Source organism: Ursus maritimus, unplaced genomic scaffold (genome assembly GCF_017311325.1).
Source record: "Ursus maritimus isolate PB19 unplaced genomic scaffold, ASM1731132v1 scaffold_22, whole genome shotgun sequence".
Taxonomy (NCBI): Eukaryota; Metazoa; Chordata; class Mammalia; order Carnivora; family Ursidae; genus Ursus; species Ursus maritimus.
The window spans coordinates 21930366-21945163 of NW_024424675.1; the positions used below are offsets into that span (position 1 = coordinate 21930366).

General features: G+C 50.3%; 1 protein-coding gene across 7 annotated transcripts in view; it reads left to right on the forward strand.

Moving 5' to 3' along the window:
* Positions 1 to 1066: 1066 nt before the first annotated feature.
* Positions 1067 to 14798, forward strand: part of HM13 (histocompatibility minor 13) — a 39443-nt gene continuing 25711 nt past the window's right edge. For 2 of the 7 annotated variants that reach the window (XR_005836911.1, XM_040638119.1), the window contains exons 1-2: positions 1067 to 1376; positions 10227 to 10325. Coding sequence is in view for 5 of the 7 variants with exons in the window: in XM_040638119.1 (XP_040494053.1) it covers positions 1194 to 1376; positions 10227 to 10325 (282 nt within the window). In the remaining 2 variants the exon portion in view is untranslated. The remainder of the gene's footprint in view (positions 1377 to 10226; positions 10326 to 14798) is intronic. The other 5 variants (XR_005836912.1, XM_008703394.2, XM_040638120.1 and 2 more) reach the window with 4 other exon arrangements.

Below are 14798 nucleotides of genomic sequence, written 5' to 3' on the forward strand. Positions count from 1 at the left end.
TTAGCAACTTACTGCTTCTCAGCTCTAAATCCACTCTTTGTACCTGCTCTGTACTAATGGAGCTGGGCCTTCTAAGTATTTCTCCTTTTCCAACCGACATAGTTAAGCTTTTTTCACTACAGTGTATTAAAGGGACATCAGAAGGGAATGGATCTTCCTTTCCTGGTTTCAGGTTGACTTACTTCCTGGGTTCCTGGAGAGCATGCGTTTTTCCCCACTCCTTGGCCCAAAGTTTCTCCAGTGCTACATGTCTGCACTTGTGCAAATTTCTCAGTTTGCCTGCCACATACTTTCTGCAGCTTTTAACTTGGGTAGCAGTTGCATAGCCAGGAGCCCCAGACAGCGTGGTCTGCACCCAAGTTCAGGTTACTCCTACCCACACCTTCTCCTCAGCCCTAGACACACATACACTGGAAGTGCCAACAGTACTGTTCATCTGCAGAGCCAACCACCTGATTTTCGTCCTGTGGAACTGACAGGAACCACCCTGGCCCAAGCCAAATGCAGAAGTGAACTAGATTCCTAGAGAGGGAGTTCTCTCTGAATTATTTATGTCCATTAACATACTGTGTAATACATAAGTACACACGAATATCCTACAGACTTCATATTTTATTTATTATCATTTTATTGTCTTCCCAACACCTTCCCCTACCACCGCACTAAAAATGCAAGCTTCACGAGTATAGGGACGGACTTTTGCCTGTATTGTTCTTCCCCGTGTTCCCAGAGCCTAGGGGAGCGTCCGGCATGTGATGGGATAGTCAACTATTTAAGGAGCGAAGGAACAATTAAATATTGGATGGATCATGCATGAATGAACAAATTCTTAGTTATTAGGGTGAAGACTTGTGGGGAGCGGAACAGCCTGGAATTGAGGAAGTAGGCTAGGACTGGGGCGTGGGATCCTCGGGTCTCCCTCGGGGTGGATGCGCAGCACAGTGGTTCAGAGTTCCTTTCCCGACCAATCGCGAGTTGCTTAGCAACTGGTCGCCCGGCCCTCCGCTACCATTAGAGGGCGCGCGGGCGGGGAGACGTGAACGCGCACGCGTGCGCGGCGCGGACCGGCGAGGGAGGCACGTCACTTCCTGTTTCTTTAAGGGAACGTGGCTTTTCCCGCAGCGCCCGTCCTCCCGTCTGCGACTCTGCTGCGGCGGCCGGAGCTGGAGTTGGACCCCGAGCGCAGCGTCGCCATGGACTCGGCCCTCAGCGACCCGCACAACGGCAGCGCCGAGGCAGGCGGCGCAGCCAACGGCACGACCCGGCCGCCTTCCACGCCCGAGGGCATCGCGCTGGCCTACGGCAGCCTCCTGCTCATGGCGCTGCTGCCCATCTTCTTCGGGGCCCTGCGCTCCGTGCGCTGCGCCCGCGGCAAGGTAGGCTCGGAGACAAAACCGCGCGCGCTTTCCATCTCCCACCCGGACCACGACTGACGCGGACCCTCCTCCCGCCGGCCGTAGGCGGGACAGACACCTCCTCTCCCCAGACGCTGACCCTTCCCGGCATGGATCACCACCACTTCCCCACCCCGAGCCCACATCCGGGAGCTGGCCTTACGTGCTCCGGGATCTGACACCTTCTCTGATAGGGACCGGCTTCCACCCCCGTTGGCTTCCACACATCCCTCCCTCTGTCCATCATGCTGCAAACACTGTCAGCCTCACATTACGATTCGGGCAGTGTATTGTTCTGATTCTACTGGACCCAGCCAGGCCGGCCCCACCCTCTGCTCTGGCTGCTCGTCCCATATGGGACACCTCCTCCTGGGCTCCAGGTCAACCCCATCTGTACCTGATGGGGCGCTGGCTCTGACAACTGAATGGTACAATCCCCTGTCATTCCTCCATTGGGAATCCTGCCTCATCCACCCTAGGGCAAATTCTAGCATCCAGACCCATCCTGAAACTGTGACACCTGTCTGACTGGAATCTGTGACCTGTAGTGTGCTCTTCTAGAATCTCAAATCAGGCCCTTGCACCACTTCGAAAAAATTAACCCAAGGATATAACCGCAGCTCAGGCCCCAGTTTTTTGCTTCACTTCTCAGACCAGTTTCACTCAGCCAGCCCCTCAGAACCCGGCACCATAGTGCCTCTCTTTTTAACCAAGCTTAGACCCCTTCTTTGGCTGGTTCTCTCTCCCTCATTGGTAGACAGTCCCAGTCTTGGACCTGTCCTAGCCTGAGCCCAGACCCTGCCTCTTCCCAACTCCTCACCCTGTTTCTACCCCAGACCCCGACCCTACCTCAAAGTAGCTTTTCTCCCTGTGCTTCCTAAGACAGTCCCGCCACCAGATTGGGCTCACCTGCCGAGCAACTGAGCTGCTGTTGGCCTGTCTTTGGAGACTAGCAGACCCATTCCTGACCTTTCTCAACATATGTCCCATTGGACACCAAAGAGGACCCCATCATCTTCTTCCTCCATCTTCTTCCCTATATTAAGCCCTCTCCAGCCCCTTGCACCAATGGCTTCTCACTTCCTGGCACCCTCTCCCTTCCTAATCTGTAGCTCCTCCCCCACCCAAACCTGAAGCTGAACCTAAGCGGAAGCTGTCTCACCCGAAGAGGGCAGGTCCACAAAGCAGCTGCCACTTTTGAAACTGCTCAAGTGCAGGTTTTCAAAAGATTACCCAACTTGAAATCTGCCACCTTCCTTACCCAAGATCAGAGAACTCTCTGTTGGCTCCTTTTATGGGCAGACACAAAGAATAGTCAGGTAAGGCTTAGATGGCCCTGTTTGCCTTCCCATTCTGCCTCTTCTGAGAAGAGTTCAGGTGGCCGTCAACCTGCCTGCATGACTTTTTGGCAAACACTTGATGCAGGGGGAGGTTCTGAAATAGACGAGGACAAAGGAAGTCAAGACAGCATGGCATAAACTGCGCAGCTTGTTCTGAGGGGCTCCCAAAACTGAGTGATTCTCCTTGGTGTCTTCTACGCAAGGATCACTAGTCTCTTAAGAAAACATTTTACCAACAACAGAATTTCCTGAACCTCCACTGTTTTCGGGGAGGGGGGGGCGGCTGCAAAAATGAGTGGGTCAGAGCCCTGTCACCTAGGACTTTTAGGTGCCTGGGCAGAGAGGAATAACTAGCTGTGTGATTGCAGTGTAGTAGTGTTGTGGGGTTTAGGGAGAAAGTTTGAGCACAGCTGAGGCAGGGCAGAGAGGCTTTGTGCTGGAGATGGGCTTGAGCCTTGATGCAGAGGTAGAATTTCAGCCAGAAGACATTCCAGGCAGAAGAAACCAGGTAAGCCGCGGTACAAGACAGTTTAGGAGAGGGGCGCCTGGATGGCACAGTCGGTTAAACATCTGACTTTTGGTTTCTGTTGAGGTCGTGATCGCGGGGTTTTGAGATCGAGCCCTGCATCTGGTTTTGTGCTGAGTTTGGAGTCTGCTTGGGAGTCTCTCTCCCTCTCTGCCCTTCCTGCTCATGCACTTTCTTTCTCTTTCTCCTTCTCTCTGTCAAATAAATCCTTAAAAAAAAAAAAAAAAAAAGACAGTTTTGGAGTTGGTGGAAGATCTGGTGTGGCGGGAGCGGGTGTGCACAGAAGGGAGCCTTCAATCCACTGTAGCCTCTAAATCCCTGCCCCACCATCTCCTGCAAGCTGCGTGAAACTGCAGGCGGCCGGCCCCACCACCAGTAACCAGGATGTTCTGAAATTTACAAAGCCTTCCCCGTCTTTGATTCTCCCAGCAACTGAGTGTTACAGATGGATCCAGTTTTATTTTCCGTGTCACACGGAGAAAGAAACTGAGAGTCAAAGAAATGACTACTCATGATCTCTCTGCCAATAAGGGGCGGAACTAGGTGTTTCTAGGCCTCGTCCAGGGCTGTCCTTGATACAGGTACCTCTATAGACCCACACAAGTGGCATTTGGGCCTCGGGAAAAAAAACAAACCAAACGACTCCCTTTTTCTACCCTGAGTCATGTTTCCCTGGTCACGTGGCAAGGAGAGAAAAGTTAGTGTGGGGGCCCAGGAGTTTTGATTTCCCACCAGTGTTAGACCGTAAAGCCAGCTGAGAGGGCACGTGAGGACAGAATTCTCCCAGGAGCCAAGTTGTCCATAACAGGCAGGGCAAATTATGAAATCATGGGGAGAAGAAGGTGGAGCATCCAGGAGTGTGTTGGGAAGAAGTAGCCATGGGAGGAGCAGTCTTAGAGGTGTGCCCATACCTGTCAGAGACCTGTGTTCCCAGAAGGGAGCAAATCCCAGCCCAAGCAATAGCTGGGGATCAGATTACTTCAAAGGCCCTTGGCCTGTAAATCAGAGGAGCCCCTCAGCCAACTGGACTGGGCTTCTGCTCTGTGCCAGGCCCTGGGCTGGGTACCAGGGGTGCTGGGACGAAGAAAGCCAGGCCCTGCCCTCCCAGAGCTCAGTGCCCCACGGAGAAACAGATGTGTGAGCAGCCGACTAAACCGAATCCTGATATGCCTTCCAGAGGAGGCCACAGCTGCCTTTGCACGGATGGGCGAAAGTTCTGCAGGCGAAACAGGAGAGAGGGAGGCATGGCATCGCAGGGTGCATTCAGGGAGGCAGCGAGCAGTATGATGGGAGCCCCGGGGCAGGGCCTTGGAGGCCATAACAGGAAGGTATTCAGGCAGCCTGCAGCCTTTCTGCAGGACAGAATCCTGAAGACAACACAATAGTTCATCTTCATAGTTAGAAAATGACCACACGCTTGCACCTGTAGGGAAAAAAAAATCCAAGCCATGCAGAAGTATAAAGGAAAAGCCTCCTCAGCACCACTCCTTGAAGGAACCCAGTTAGCTCTTTGGTGTGGAACCTTCCAGAGCTTTTTCTGTGTATATATGAACGTGTGTGTGCCTGTGTGTATACACAAATATAGATTTATTTTTGTAACTGGGATTTTACAGTACATACCGCTCTGCAATTTGATTTTTTTTTCTTTTTTTTTTTTTTTTAAAGATTTTTTATTTATTTATTCGACAGAGAGAGAGAGACAGCCAGCGAGAGAGGGAACACAAGCAGGGGGAGCGGGAGAGGAAGAAGCAGGCTCGTAGCGGAGGAGCCTGATGTGGGACTCGATCCCGGAACGCCGGGATCACGCCCTGAGCCGAAGGCAGGCGCTTAACCGCTGTGCCACCCAGGCGCCCCTTTTTTTTTTTTCTTTAACACTGTCTTGGTCATTTTCCTGTCAGTACCTGCAGATCTGCCTCATTATTTTATGACGGGGAGAGGAGGTAATGCATGCCTATGGTATAGAGTTCCAGAGGTGCAGAGGGCATTGTGAAAGCCTCCATCCCACCCAGCTACCCGATTTCCCTCCCAAGAAGCAGCACCTGTTACCTGTTTCTGGATACCCAGCCAAGAAATTCTGTGCCTTCACAAATAAATAAGCATATGCTTTCCCATTTTTTCAGTGTAACTTACATTTTGTTACAAATACTCTCTTTTTTGCATCTTGCTTTTTCCATCAAATATATGGTAGAGACCAGACACACCAGTACGTACGGAGCGGCCGCGTTCTTGAACAGCTCTGTGGTACCCTACCTGTGTCCCACGGTTTGTTTAGAGCACTGGCTCTCAAAGTGTGGTCGCTGGGCCTGCAGCGGCAGGGGTCGGAATTAGAAACTCCAGGTGGGCCTGGCAGTCTGTTTTCACAAGTCCTCCTGACAATTCTTCTGTGTGCTCGTGTGCGAACCTCTGATTTAGAGTCCTCCACGGGGTGTTTAGACGAGTGTCAGTCTTTTGCTATTACAAACCGTGCTGAAATTAATCTCCTTATATGTTTGTTACTTCACATTTGTCTGTATTTGTAGGTGTTTGTTTTGAAATTAATTTGCTGGGTCAAAGGCTATGTGCATGTTTGGTGTAGATGGCACTTACCAAATTATGCACCCTCACGGTTGTATAAGTTTATACCCCCACCAGCAGTGACCTCAATTCCTGTGTAATGGCTGCGCAGTAGCCCAGTCTCCAGGGCTTTCTGAGCCAGGTGTGTGATACAGTCAGGTCTGGGCTTCAGAAAGAGCTCCTGGTAGAGTCAGTGATGGGCGGGAGGGAGAACAGGAAGGAGGCTGGTGAGGGGGTCATGATGAAGACTGCAGTGGGGCACAGGATTGGAGTGGGGGGTTAGTTCTAGAAATGCTTAGGAAGCAGAGTCATGGTGAGGTGAGTGAGTGAATGTGGTGGAAAGAAGAGGAGACCCTGGGGTCTCCAGCTGGGGTGACAGAGTAACAGAATGGTCCACAAGTCCCAGGTCATTTCTAGGGCACGGCCTGGAAGCAGTACTCCCAGAGCTCGGGCCGAGCCAGTGACTTGAGGCTGGGCATCTGTCTTCCCTTGCTGCTTTTGCTTCCGCCCTGATAACTGAACATCCAGAATGTCACTGGAAGCTAAATTTATTTCTGCTCTTTGTGTCAGCTCCACACACACACACACACACACACACACACACACATACAATTATGTTTTGCGTTTTGGGAGCTACTGCATTTAGAATCCAAACAATTTTTTGTATTTTTGTAACGACAAAGATTAACTGTTTGGAGTTGTTTGTTTGTGGGGGGAGGAGCAGAGTGAGAGAGAGAATCCCAAGCCAGCTCCATGCCCAGTGCAGAGCCCGACGTGGGGCTCTATCTCACAACCTTGAAGTTATGACCTGAGCCAAAACCAAGCGTCGGATTCTTAACTGACTGAGCCACCGAGGTGCCCCAAAGGTTAATTGTTTCATTGTCACAGGTTCCCTGAGCATCTTGCCACAACTTGCCAGCAGAACTTTCCAGGTAGGAAAGGTAGAGGTCATCTAGGAAGTAGTGGCTAAGAGTTGGGACACTGGAACCAGACTGCCTCCATTTGAATCCTAGTTCCGTCATTCACCAGCTCTGTGACCTTAAGCAAGTTACTTCACCTCCCTGAGCCTCAGTTTCCTGTCTGTAAAGTGGAGGTCTTAAAATATCTGCTTTGTAGAGTTTTTGTGAGGATGAAATCATGTATAGCACGTAGGACAGGGGTTGGCACATAGAACGCCCTCCGTAAATGTTACCCATATTACTGTTCCTGTCGGATTTCCAGTCTCCCATTCTGACTCAGCATTGCAGCATGGATATTTACACAGTCATCCACAGAGGAGACCAGAGTCTTTTGTATAGTGGGACGTGTGTCCAACCTTAGCTTGTCATCAAGTAATTTTAAGCCTCTTCCCACCCAGGATACAGGGCTGAGTTGAAAGGAATATGTGGAAATGAGCCATAACACTGATTTGTAGGTGAGGCCAGAGTTCCATGTGCTCTGAACCTGCAGGTCCCTCTGCCTCGGGTTTCCCTTCCTTGTACACGGAGCAAATTCCTCAACTCCGTGTGTACCTGCCCCCTACCCCTACCAGAACCTGTGCTTGGCCTTCAAGGCTTTGCCGAAGTGCCACCTGCTTGCTTCTGATTCCCATATACATACTATTCCTACTACTACTACTAACAATAATACAGAGTCTAGACAGCTTGTGTGACAGCTCAAGGCACAACACTAGTATTTCCAATGCAAAAGTCATAGAATCCTGGGGCGCCTGGGTGGCTCAGTTGGTTAAGCGTCTGCCTTCAACTCAGGTCATGATCTCAGCATCCTAGGATCAAGCCCCACAGCGGGCTCCCCGATCAGTGGTGAGTCTGCTTCTCCCTCTCCCGCTGTCTCTCCCGCCCCCTGTGTGCGTGCACTCTCTCTCTCTCAAATAAATAAAATCTTTTAAAAAAAAAATTAGTAGAATGCTGAAACTCGTCATACAGTTGAGATTGAGGCTCAGAGAGAGAGAATAACATTCCTGGGCCCCACGGCCGGGAAGAGGCAGAGCTGGAGGTCGGGCTGGGCTTTCCGACATCACGGCCCTCTCCCACCCACTGGGCGCACATACTGGGTATCACAGCAGCATATGTCTTATTTGGTCACTTGTCACGCTGTATCGTGAGCTTCGGTTTACATGTCAGGGTCTTGGCCGGCCTCCCTGTGGACTCTTTGAGATTAACAGCTGTCTAACTTAGCATTTGTGCCTCTGTTCCTGCTACACGGGACATACATTGAATTTGTGGAGGTACACAGAGGGGTGGAGAAATTTTCCCAAGCCCCACAGCACACTGCTGCCGAAAGCAAAAACCCAGGGCTGGAGGAGAAGGAGGGAGAGAACCCTGCCTCTGTGCGTCAGTACTGCTCACCTGCCCCACCCCTTCCTCCCAGCAGAGTCACCCTGGGTACTCCAGCAAGGAGGGGCTCCCTCCCAGCCACCTCAGTCAGGCATATGTTGGGGTTCGCCACGGTACTTTATTATCTGCCAGGCTGTTTCGCATCCCATATCTCCTTTGGTTGAAGTCTCTTGGCCCTTTTAGAGGTAAATAAAGCTAGAGATTGTAATCTTGTTTGACAGATGAGTAAACCGAGACTCCGAGAGCAAAGCATTTGCCTCGGTCACCCAGCAAGCCATTAATAGAGCACCGAGGACCTTGTTTATACTTTACGTGTATCATTTGCACATGTGTGAATTTTATCTTAGGAAAAATTCCCTGAAGTGGAATCTCTTGGTCAAAGGTATATGCACTTGTGATTTTGACAAATATTGTCAACATGCTCTCTGCAGGAAGACCAGTTTACCTTCCTGAAGGTACCAAGGGTCAGCACCTGTTTCCCCGTAGCCTGACCAGCTCAGTCTGTTACCCGGTGTGGGGACTTTTGCTCTTCTGATAGACAAGAACTGAAATCTCAGTGTACTTCAACTTGAACTTCTCTTATCAAGAGTGAGGATGAACATTTTTGCCTGTGACTAAGAGCTCTCTGTGGTGCCTGCTCTGTGAACCTTCTCTGTGTCCTTGGGCATGTGCAAATTACAGTTTGATGCACCTGCTGAGTTGCCCTCCCCAAAAGGCTGGACCAGTTTGTACTAAAGCCAACAGTGTGTGCCCATCCCAGCTCCCCGCCCCAGCTCCATTTCGTGGCCACTTCATGGGCTTACTGCTCTCTGCCCCCATCTCCTTCCCGTTCTGCAATTTTCCTTCCATCCTTGGGCAGAAGGTCTGCCTGACCCGAAATCTGCCCTCTCCCGGCAGCTTCCCCTTTAGCATGTCTTGTCCTGTTGGTTTTCAAGAGGCAGCTGTGAGCCAAAAAAATTAATGAGGCTCTGCCGCTGAACATGGGCAGGGATGCTGGTGCCTTATTCACAGGACAGACGTCGTGATGGTGGACCCTCAGGCATTGTGATGAGCCTGTGGAGAGAGCTTCACTTTGACTGGAGCAGAAGTCTCATCTGTCATTACCAGGACCTCTGGTAGCTAGGATATAAATAGAATAGACCTATAAAACACAGGGGGAATTGCAGTGGGAGAGTAGGCTTAGCCCAGTGGGAAATCTGGGAATGCTTCATGGCAGTGGCATTGACCAGGTCCTTGATGACTAAGGATTCTGCGTAGCAGAGAAAGCATGGCGAGAGCGTGATGATCTCGAAAGCTTTCATCTCTGTGTTTTTTAATATAAATTCAAACCAGAATTATACTACCATGGATGGGTTCTCATTAGAAAGTTCTCTGGCAGGAATTCTATGAAGTTGATGAAATCCCTATGCTGTGCTGTCGCTCCACTCCCAGTTTTTTCCTTTTTTAAAGTGCTGAAATTATTTTGACTACATTCAGGTTTTTTCATGTAAATATTTATCCTCTGTCATGTCTTCACCCAAAGCACATTGTCGCCAACTATAGCATCTGCCATTGTGGATGTAATTGTGGCTTTTACTCTTACCAGATTCGGTTTTCCCAGTCGGATTTCTTACGTGTACGTTTTGTCAGGATTTGCTTCTCCTTGCGGTCGGTGTCTTCCCATGTAGTTTACGTTGCTGTCAGTTTTATCCGTTGGTGGTTTGTGTCTACTCATACTTACTGGATAACAAATTCATCATGCTTACCTGGTAGCTAATCCATAAGGAAACTGGGAATGGTTCTCGTGAGGTCTAGGGCTACCCTGTTGCACAGTTTCCAGGGTTTTCTCTCAGTTATTACATGCTGTAACTGCCTCTGCCCTCGCTCTTCTCTCCAGATCTGCCCCATGTGCGCTCTCGGGGTCCACATGGCCCCAGTGGCAGAACGGCAGATGGAGCATCTCCCCCGGGATGGGCAGAGGGGACCACGCTGCCAAAGCCTGGGGTCAGGAGGATGTGGAGGGGCAGATGAGTGAGCTCCAGCGCCTAGAGGCCAGAACCGCACCCCTAATCACAGTCCCCTTTTTTATCTGCTCTAGAACGCCTCGGACATGCCTGAGACGATCACCAGCCGGGACGCTGCCCGGTTCCCCATCATCGCCAGCTGCACGCTCTTGGGGCTCTATCTCTTTTTCAAAGTAAGTCCTTTGCCACCTGTTGTGTCATTTGGTTTCAGTAACTTTATTTTGTTTTGTTTTATTTTTCCCATCACAGGAGATATGCATGTTCATTTGTAGAAAATAAAGAGCAAGGGGGGGAAAAAAGTCCTAATAATTCACCTCTAGACCGACTACACAGAGATAACCACCGATGGCATTCGGGACTCTTTCCACCTGGCTTTTTTGTTTCGTTTTCATGATACAGTTTTGGTTGCGTTGTACTGTTTATGCTGGGATGGGGTCTAGCTTGTGTCTCCAGTACGCCTCTACCATACTAATTGCCTTTTTTTTTTTAATTTACCGAGGTTTATTTTCCCAATAAAAGTTACACAGGCTCAGTGTTGAAAACGTGGAAAGCACAGAAAAGTAAAAAGGGGAAAACAGCAGTGATCCAAAACCCCACTACCAGAGACAATCACAGGTTCCCTTTGGAGGTGTGTCCTTGCGCTGCTCTCCCGGTGCATGGTTTCTCTGTAGCTGTGGCCACGTGGCGTACTCAGTTTTGTAGCTGCTGCTTTCACTCCCCATTAATAACATCATAAGCATTCTCTCATGTTACTGCAAACTCTTCTGAAGCTTTTCTTTTTTTTTTTAATATAACACGTACTATTTTCTGATTATGAAAGTAAGATATGCAAAAAAATTAAAGGGAGGGGAAGATCTCAAAGTGGGGAAAAATAATACAAAGGTAACAATCACTATTAACGTTTGGGCATGTCTCCTTTCAGGGTTTTAATAAGCATGCTTTTCACATAATTATAGTCTTATTCTAGCTATAGTGTTGTGTCTTTCGTTTTGCACTCGTGCCTCACAAGCGCTTTTTCCCTGGGCACTGAAAAGCCCTCAAGGACGACTTGAATTCACATGTTAAAAACACAGGTAGATGGCAGAAAAAAACGTTTTCAATCTCAGGCAGGGTGTAAATGAGCCATAATCTTCTCCCCAGTGTAGTTTCTTGTGAGTCTTATGCATAGATCTACATTTATGTTAATATTTAAAAACAAATATATGTATGAGATACAGGATTTTTACCGGAGAGCTATGTTTTATATTGACGCACTCACGTCTGCCTCGTTCTTCTTAACACCTGCCTGTGGCCCTGTTCCATGGCTGTGCCCTGAGGGCTGCCTAGTGCCGGAATATCACAGCAGTGCTGCCGCGAGCACCGGGCACGGTGTCTTGCCTGGGCCCGTATCTTCAAGTGTACCTGCAGTAGGAGGACCAGGTCACATAACATCTCCGTTTGTAATTTGAACAGATAGTACCAAATCCCCACGAAAGGTGGCACCCGTTTCCATTTGCCCTGATAGTTGGGAGTTGGCAGGCTGCCCTGCACTCTCACAGGCATTGAGTAGCGTCAGAATTCCTTACTTTTACCGGTCTGTGAGCGAGTCACAGCATAATATAACACCTGTTTCCTGTCCCATCACTCCCTCATTGTTGGATCAGAACTACACTTCTTAGTGGCTTCAGAATCCCCCCAAGGGCAGATTGACCACAGCTCACCTCCAGCATCTCCCTCATTTTAAACAGAAGTCATCTCAACTTTTACTCTTACAAATGAGAGTGCGTCAGATAACGTTAGGTATGCACTGATTTTTTTTTCCCCTGAACCTTGGGTGAAGAGTTGAATTTATTCCATGCTCTGGTTCATAGCACACCATCATCAGTCCATGCCAGGTGCCCCTTCACCCCTAGTGCCCGCCTTCATCTCCCACCTTCATTTCCGTCTCCACGAGAAGCACCTGCTCTGATGCGTTGGCTTTGTCTTCAGATGTGTGTCTCCTTGTAAAACGTATGGTATGAGCATATCTGTGTCTGCTGAGAGTCCAGCCTCCATAGATAGAGCTGTGCAGTACATCTGTCTGCTTTTTCTCCCCCCCGTACTTTTGAGATCTGTGGCCGTCTGTACATCTAGCCCATTGCCTCCAACTTGGCTTTTGGCAGATATGTCTCAGGTCTGCGCTGTGCTGACTGCCAGGGATACATACCCAGGCCCTTGCCTCAAGGCCTTCCAACATTTTCAGTACTTAGGATTCATTCCTTCAGTTAGGTTCCCTCAGAAAGAAGTTTCTGGCAGTGGAGGGTATGAGCATTTTTCTTGAAGGCACTGGATGCTCAGCCTGTCCCCTTCTCCAGGCAGGTAAGCCCCTGCCTGCCTTGCGCCAGAGGACACCGCATACCTCTTGCCTCTGTCTCTAGAGGGTCCACACTGAGATTTCTGAGAAGAGGCTACCTGGACCACACAGCCGACAGATTCCTCCCAGACTCCAGGCGGGCGGCTTGTTGATTGGTTTGCCGAACGGCGGTATCCCTCAGCCCCTTTCCTCCTCTCCCCCCAGGTGGGACATTTCTCAACACCCTGAAATTTACCTTAGCCCACCTCATTCAAAACTGATTGCTTTGAGACAGCTTATAAAAATTATACGCAGCAGTATAAGTAAAAGAATTAAAGGAAGAAATTGGAGTGAAAGAGAAAATTAAAGTAGGATAAAACGAAGCCTTGGGTGAGGACCATACCCTGAGCCCAGGCTCTAAAGTGAAAGACATGTACTCTTGTCGGAGAGACTCGAATACCGGTGTGGCTCTGAGTTTCTAGCAGCTACAGCACAAAGCAAGCCAGACTTGGCGAGACTTGGCGCACAGTTCATAGGCCACACAGTCAAGCCAGCTGCTGGCTCTAAGTTGCAGCCAGAGAGATCTTCCCAAGGGCCCACGTGGAAGGAACGCTACCGAGAGGTCCACCACACTTCGTAAAACGTGGCCCCCATGCCTGCGAAATGTGTTCATAGGGCTTTTTCTTACGGTAGTCACATTCTAGGCCACTGCTTTGCTCATCCATTCATTCTGCAAACATTTACTGAGTGCCTGCTGTGTACAAGGCCCAGAGTGAGAAAAACAACTGACCACCCCTGCCCTCAAGGAGTTTCTTGTTAATTGGTGGAGATGGACACCAGTCAGTCACATGATAAATGTGAAGTTACAGTCCTGGAAAGTGCCAGAGAGGCGAGGTGTAGCACCAGGAAAGCACAGAAGAGCCCCCAGCCAGCATGAACCCCCGCTCCTGCCCTACCCCACCTCCGACAGCAACACCTCCATCTACCTCACTGCTCGGCCAGCCGCAAACCCTGCGTTCCGTCCTCCCTGCTCTTCCCATCTTCCAGCCGAGGGCAACATCCTCTATCCTCCAGACTCTGCACTACCCTCCTTACTGGGCTGTCTGCTTCCACACAGCAGCACGGGGATCCCCTCAGGCCATCCAATCACGTCACACCCTTGCCCTTGGCCTCCAGTACCGCCTGTCTCACCCGGAGGAATCTAGTTTTTCTCATGGCCCTGTAGGATCTCTCTCTCCCTCTTAACCTTCCCAGCCTCATCTCCTGACACCATCCCCTTACTCTCAGCTCTAGGCTCACAGGCCCTGACTATTCCTCACACACATAAGCAACATACCCACCTCAGGACCTTTGCACTCACCCTTCCCTCTGCCCCAAATGCTCTCGCCCTCAAATATTTTCACAGCGGCTCCCTTACTTCATTAAGGTTCTATTCCTCAACGAGGTGAGTATCTTCCCATTGGGAGGCTTTCACTGGCCACCCGTCTAAAAGAGAAGCTCTCCTCTCCTCTGTCTCCTTGCCCGGCTTTGCTTTTCTTCTGAGCACCCATCACCACTTGACAATATATTGCATATTTGTTTCTTTTGAGATTCCTTCTTCCTCGCTGGCGCATAAACTCCATGAGGGCAAGGACTTTTATGCCGTATTCCTTGCTGTATCCCCAGTGGTTCCCACAATGCCGTGCACGTAGTAGGCAGTCAGTATGTGTAAGCTGAATTAACGAGGGGTGGCTGTATCAAGGAGAGCTGCTCCGAGCTGAGAGGTGAAGAAAGAAGGGCGGCCTAGCTGAGGAAAGAATGTCCCGGGCAGCAGAAGAGCGTGTGCACAGGCCGGCTGCCTGTGGCGGGGCTGTGACACAGACACGGCCCTGCAGAAAGGCTAGTGTGGCCCCAGCATGTAGAAGGACGACCAGCGTGTTGTGAGCCACAGCTGAGAAGGTCTGCAGCGGCCATGGCAGGGCCTGAGGCCCACATGAGGGTGTGGGCCTTGAGCTTGTGAGAGCAACGTGGGCAGACAGGCGTTTAAAGAGATTCTGTAACAGCCTCCTTGAGAGTGCCCTGTGCCCCATACCACAGCACGTGGTTCCCTCCCAGCCGGAGACCCACAGGAAAGCAAACTCAGGAGAGGGTGAATGCAGAGGGAGATGACGGGGCCTTCCCCAGAGTCCAGAATTCACAGCAGTGACAGGTGGCTTTAGAGTACCTCGAGAGAGAACATTTCCCAGTTTCACTTGACAGTAAGACCGAGAAGCAGAAGGCAGGGCCTGCTGTTACAGCTTCCAGCCATCACCATGGGAAGAGTCCTCCAGAAGAACGTCGTGTGGACGATGGGGCA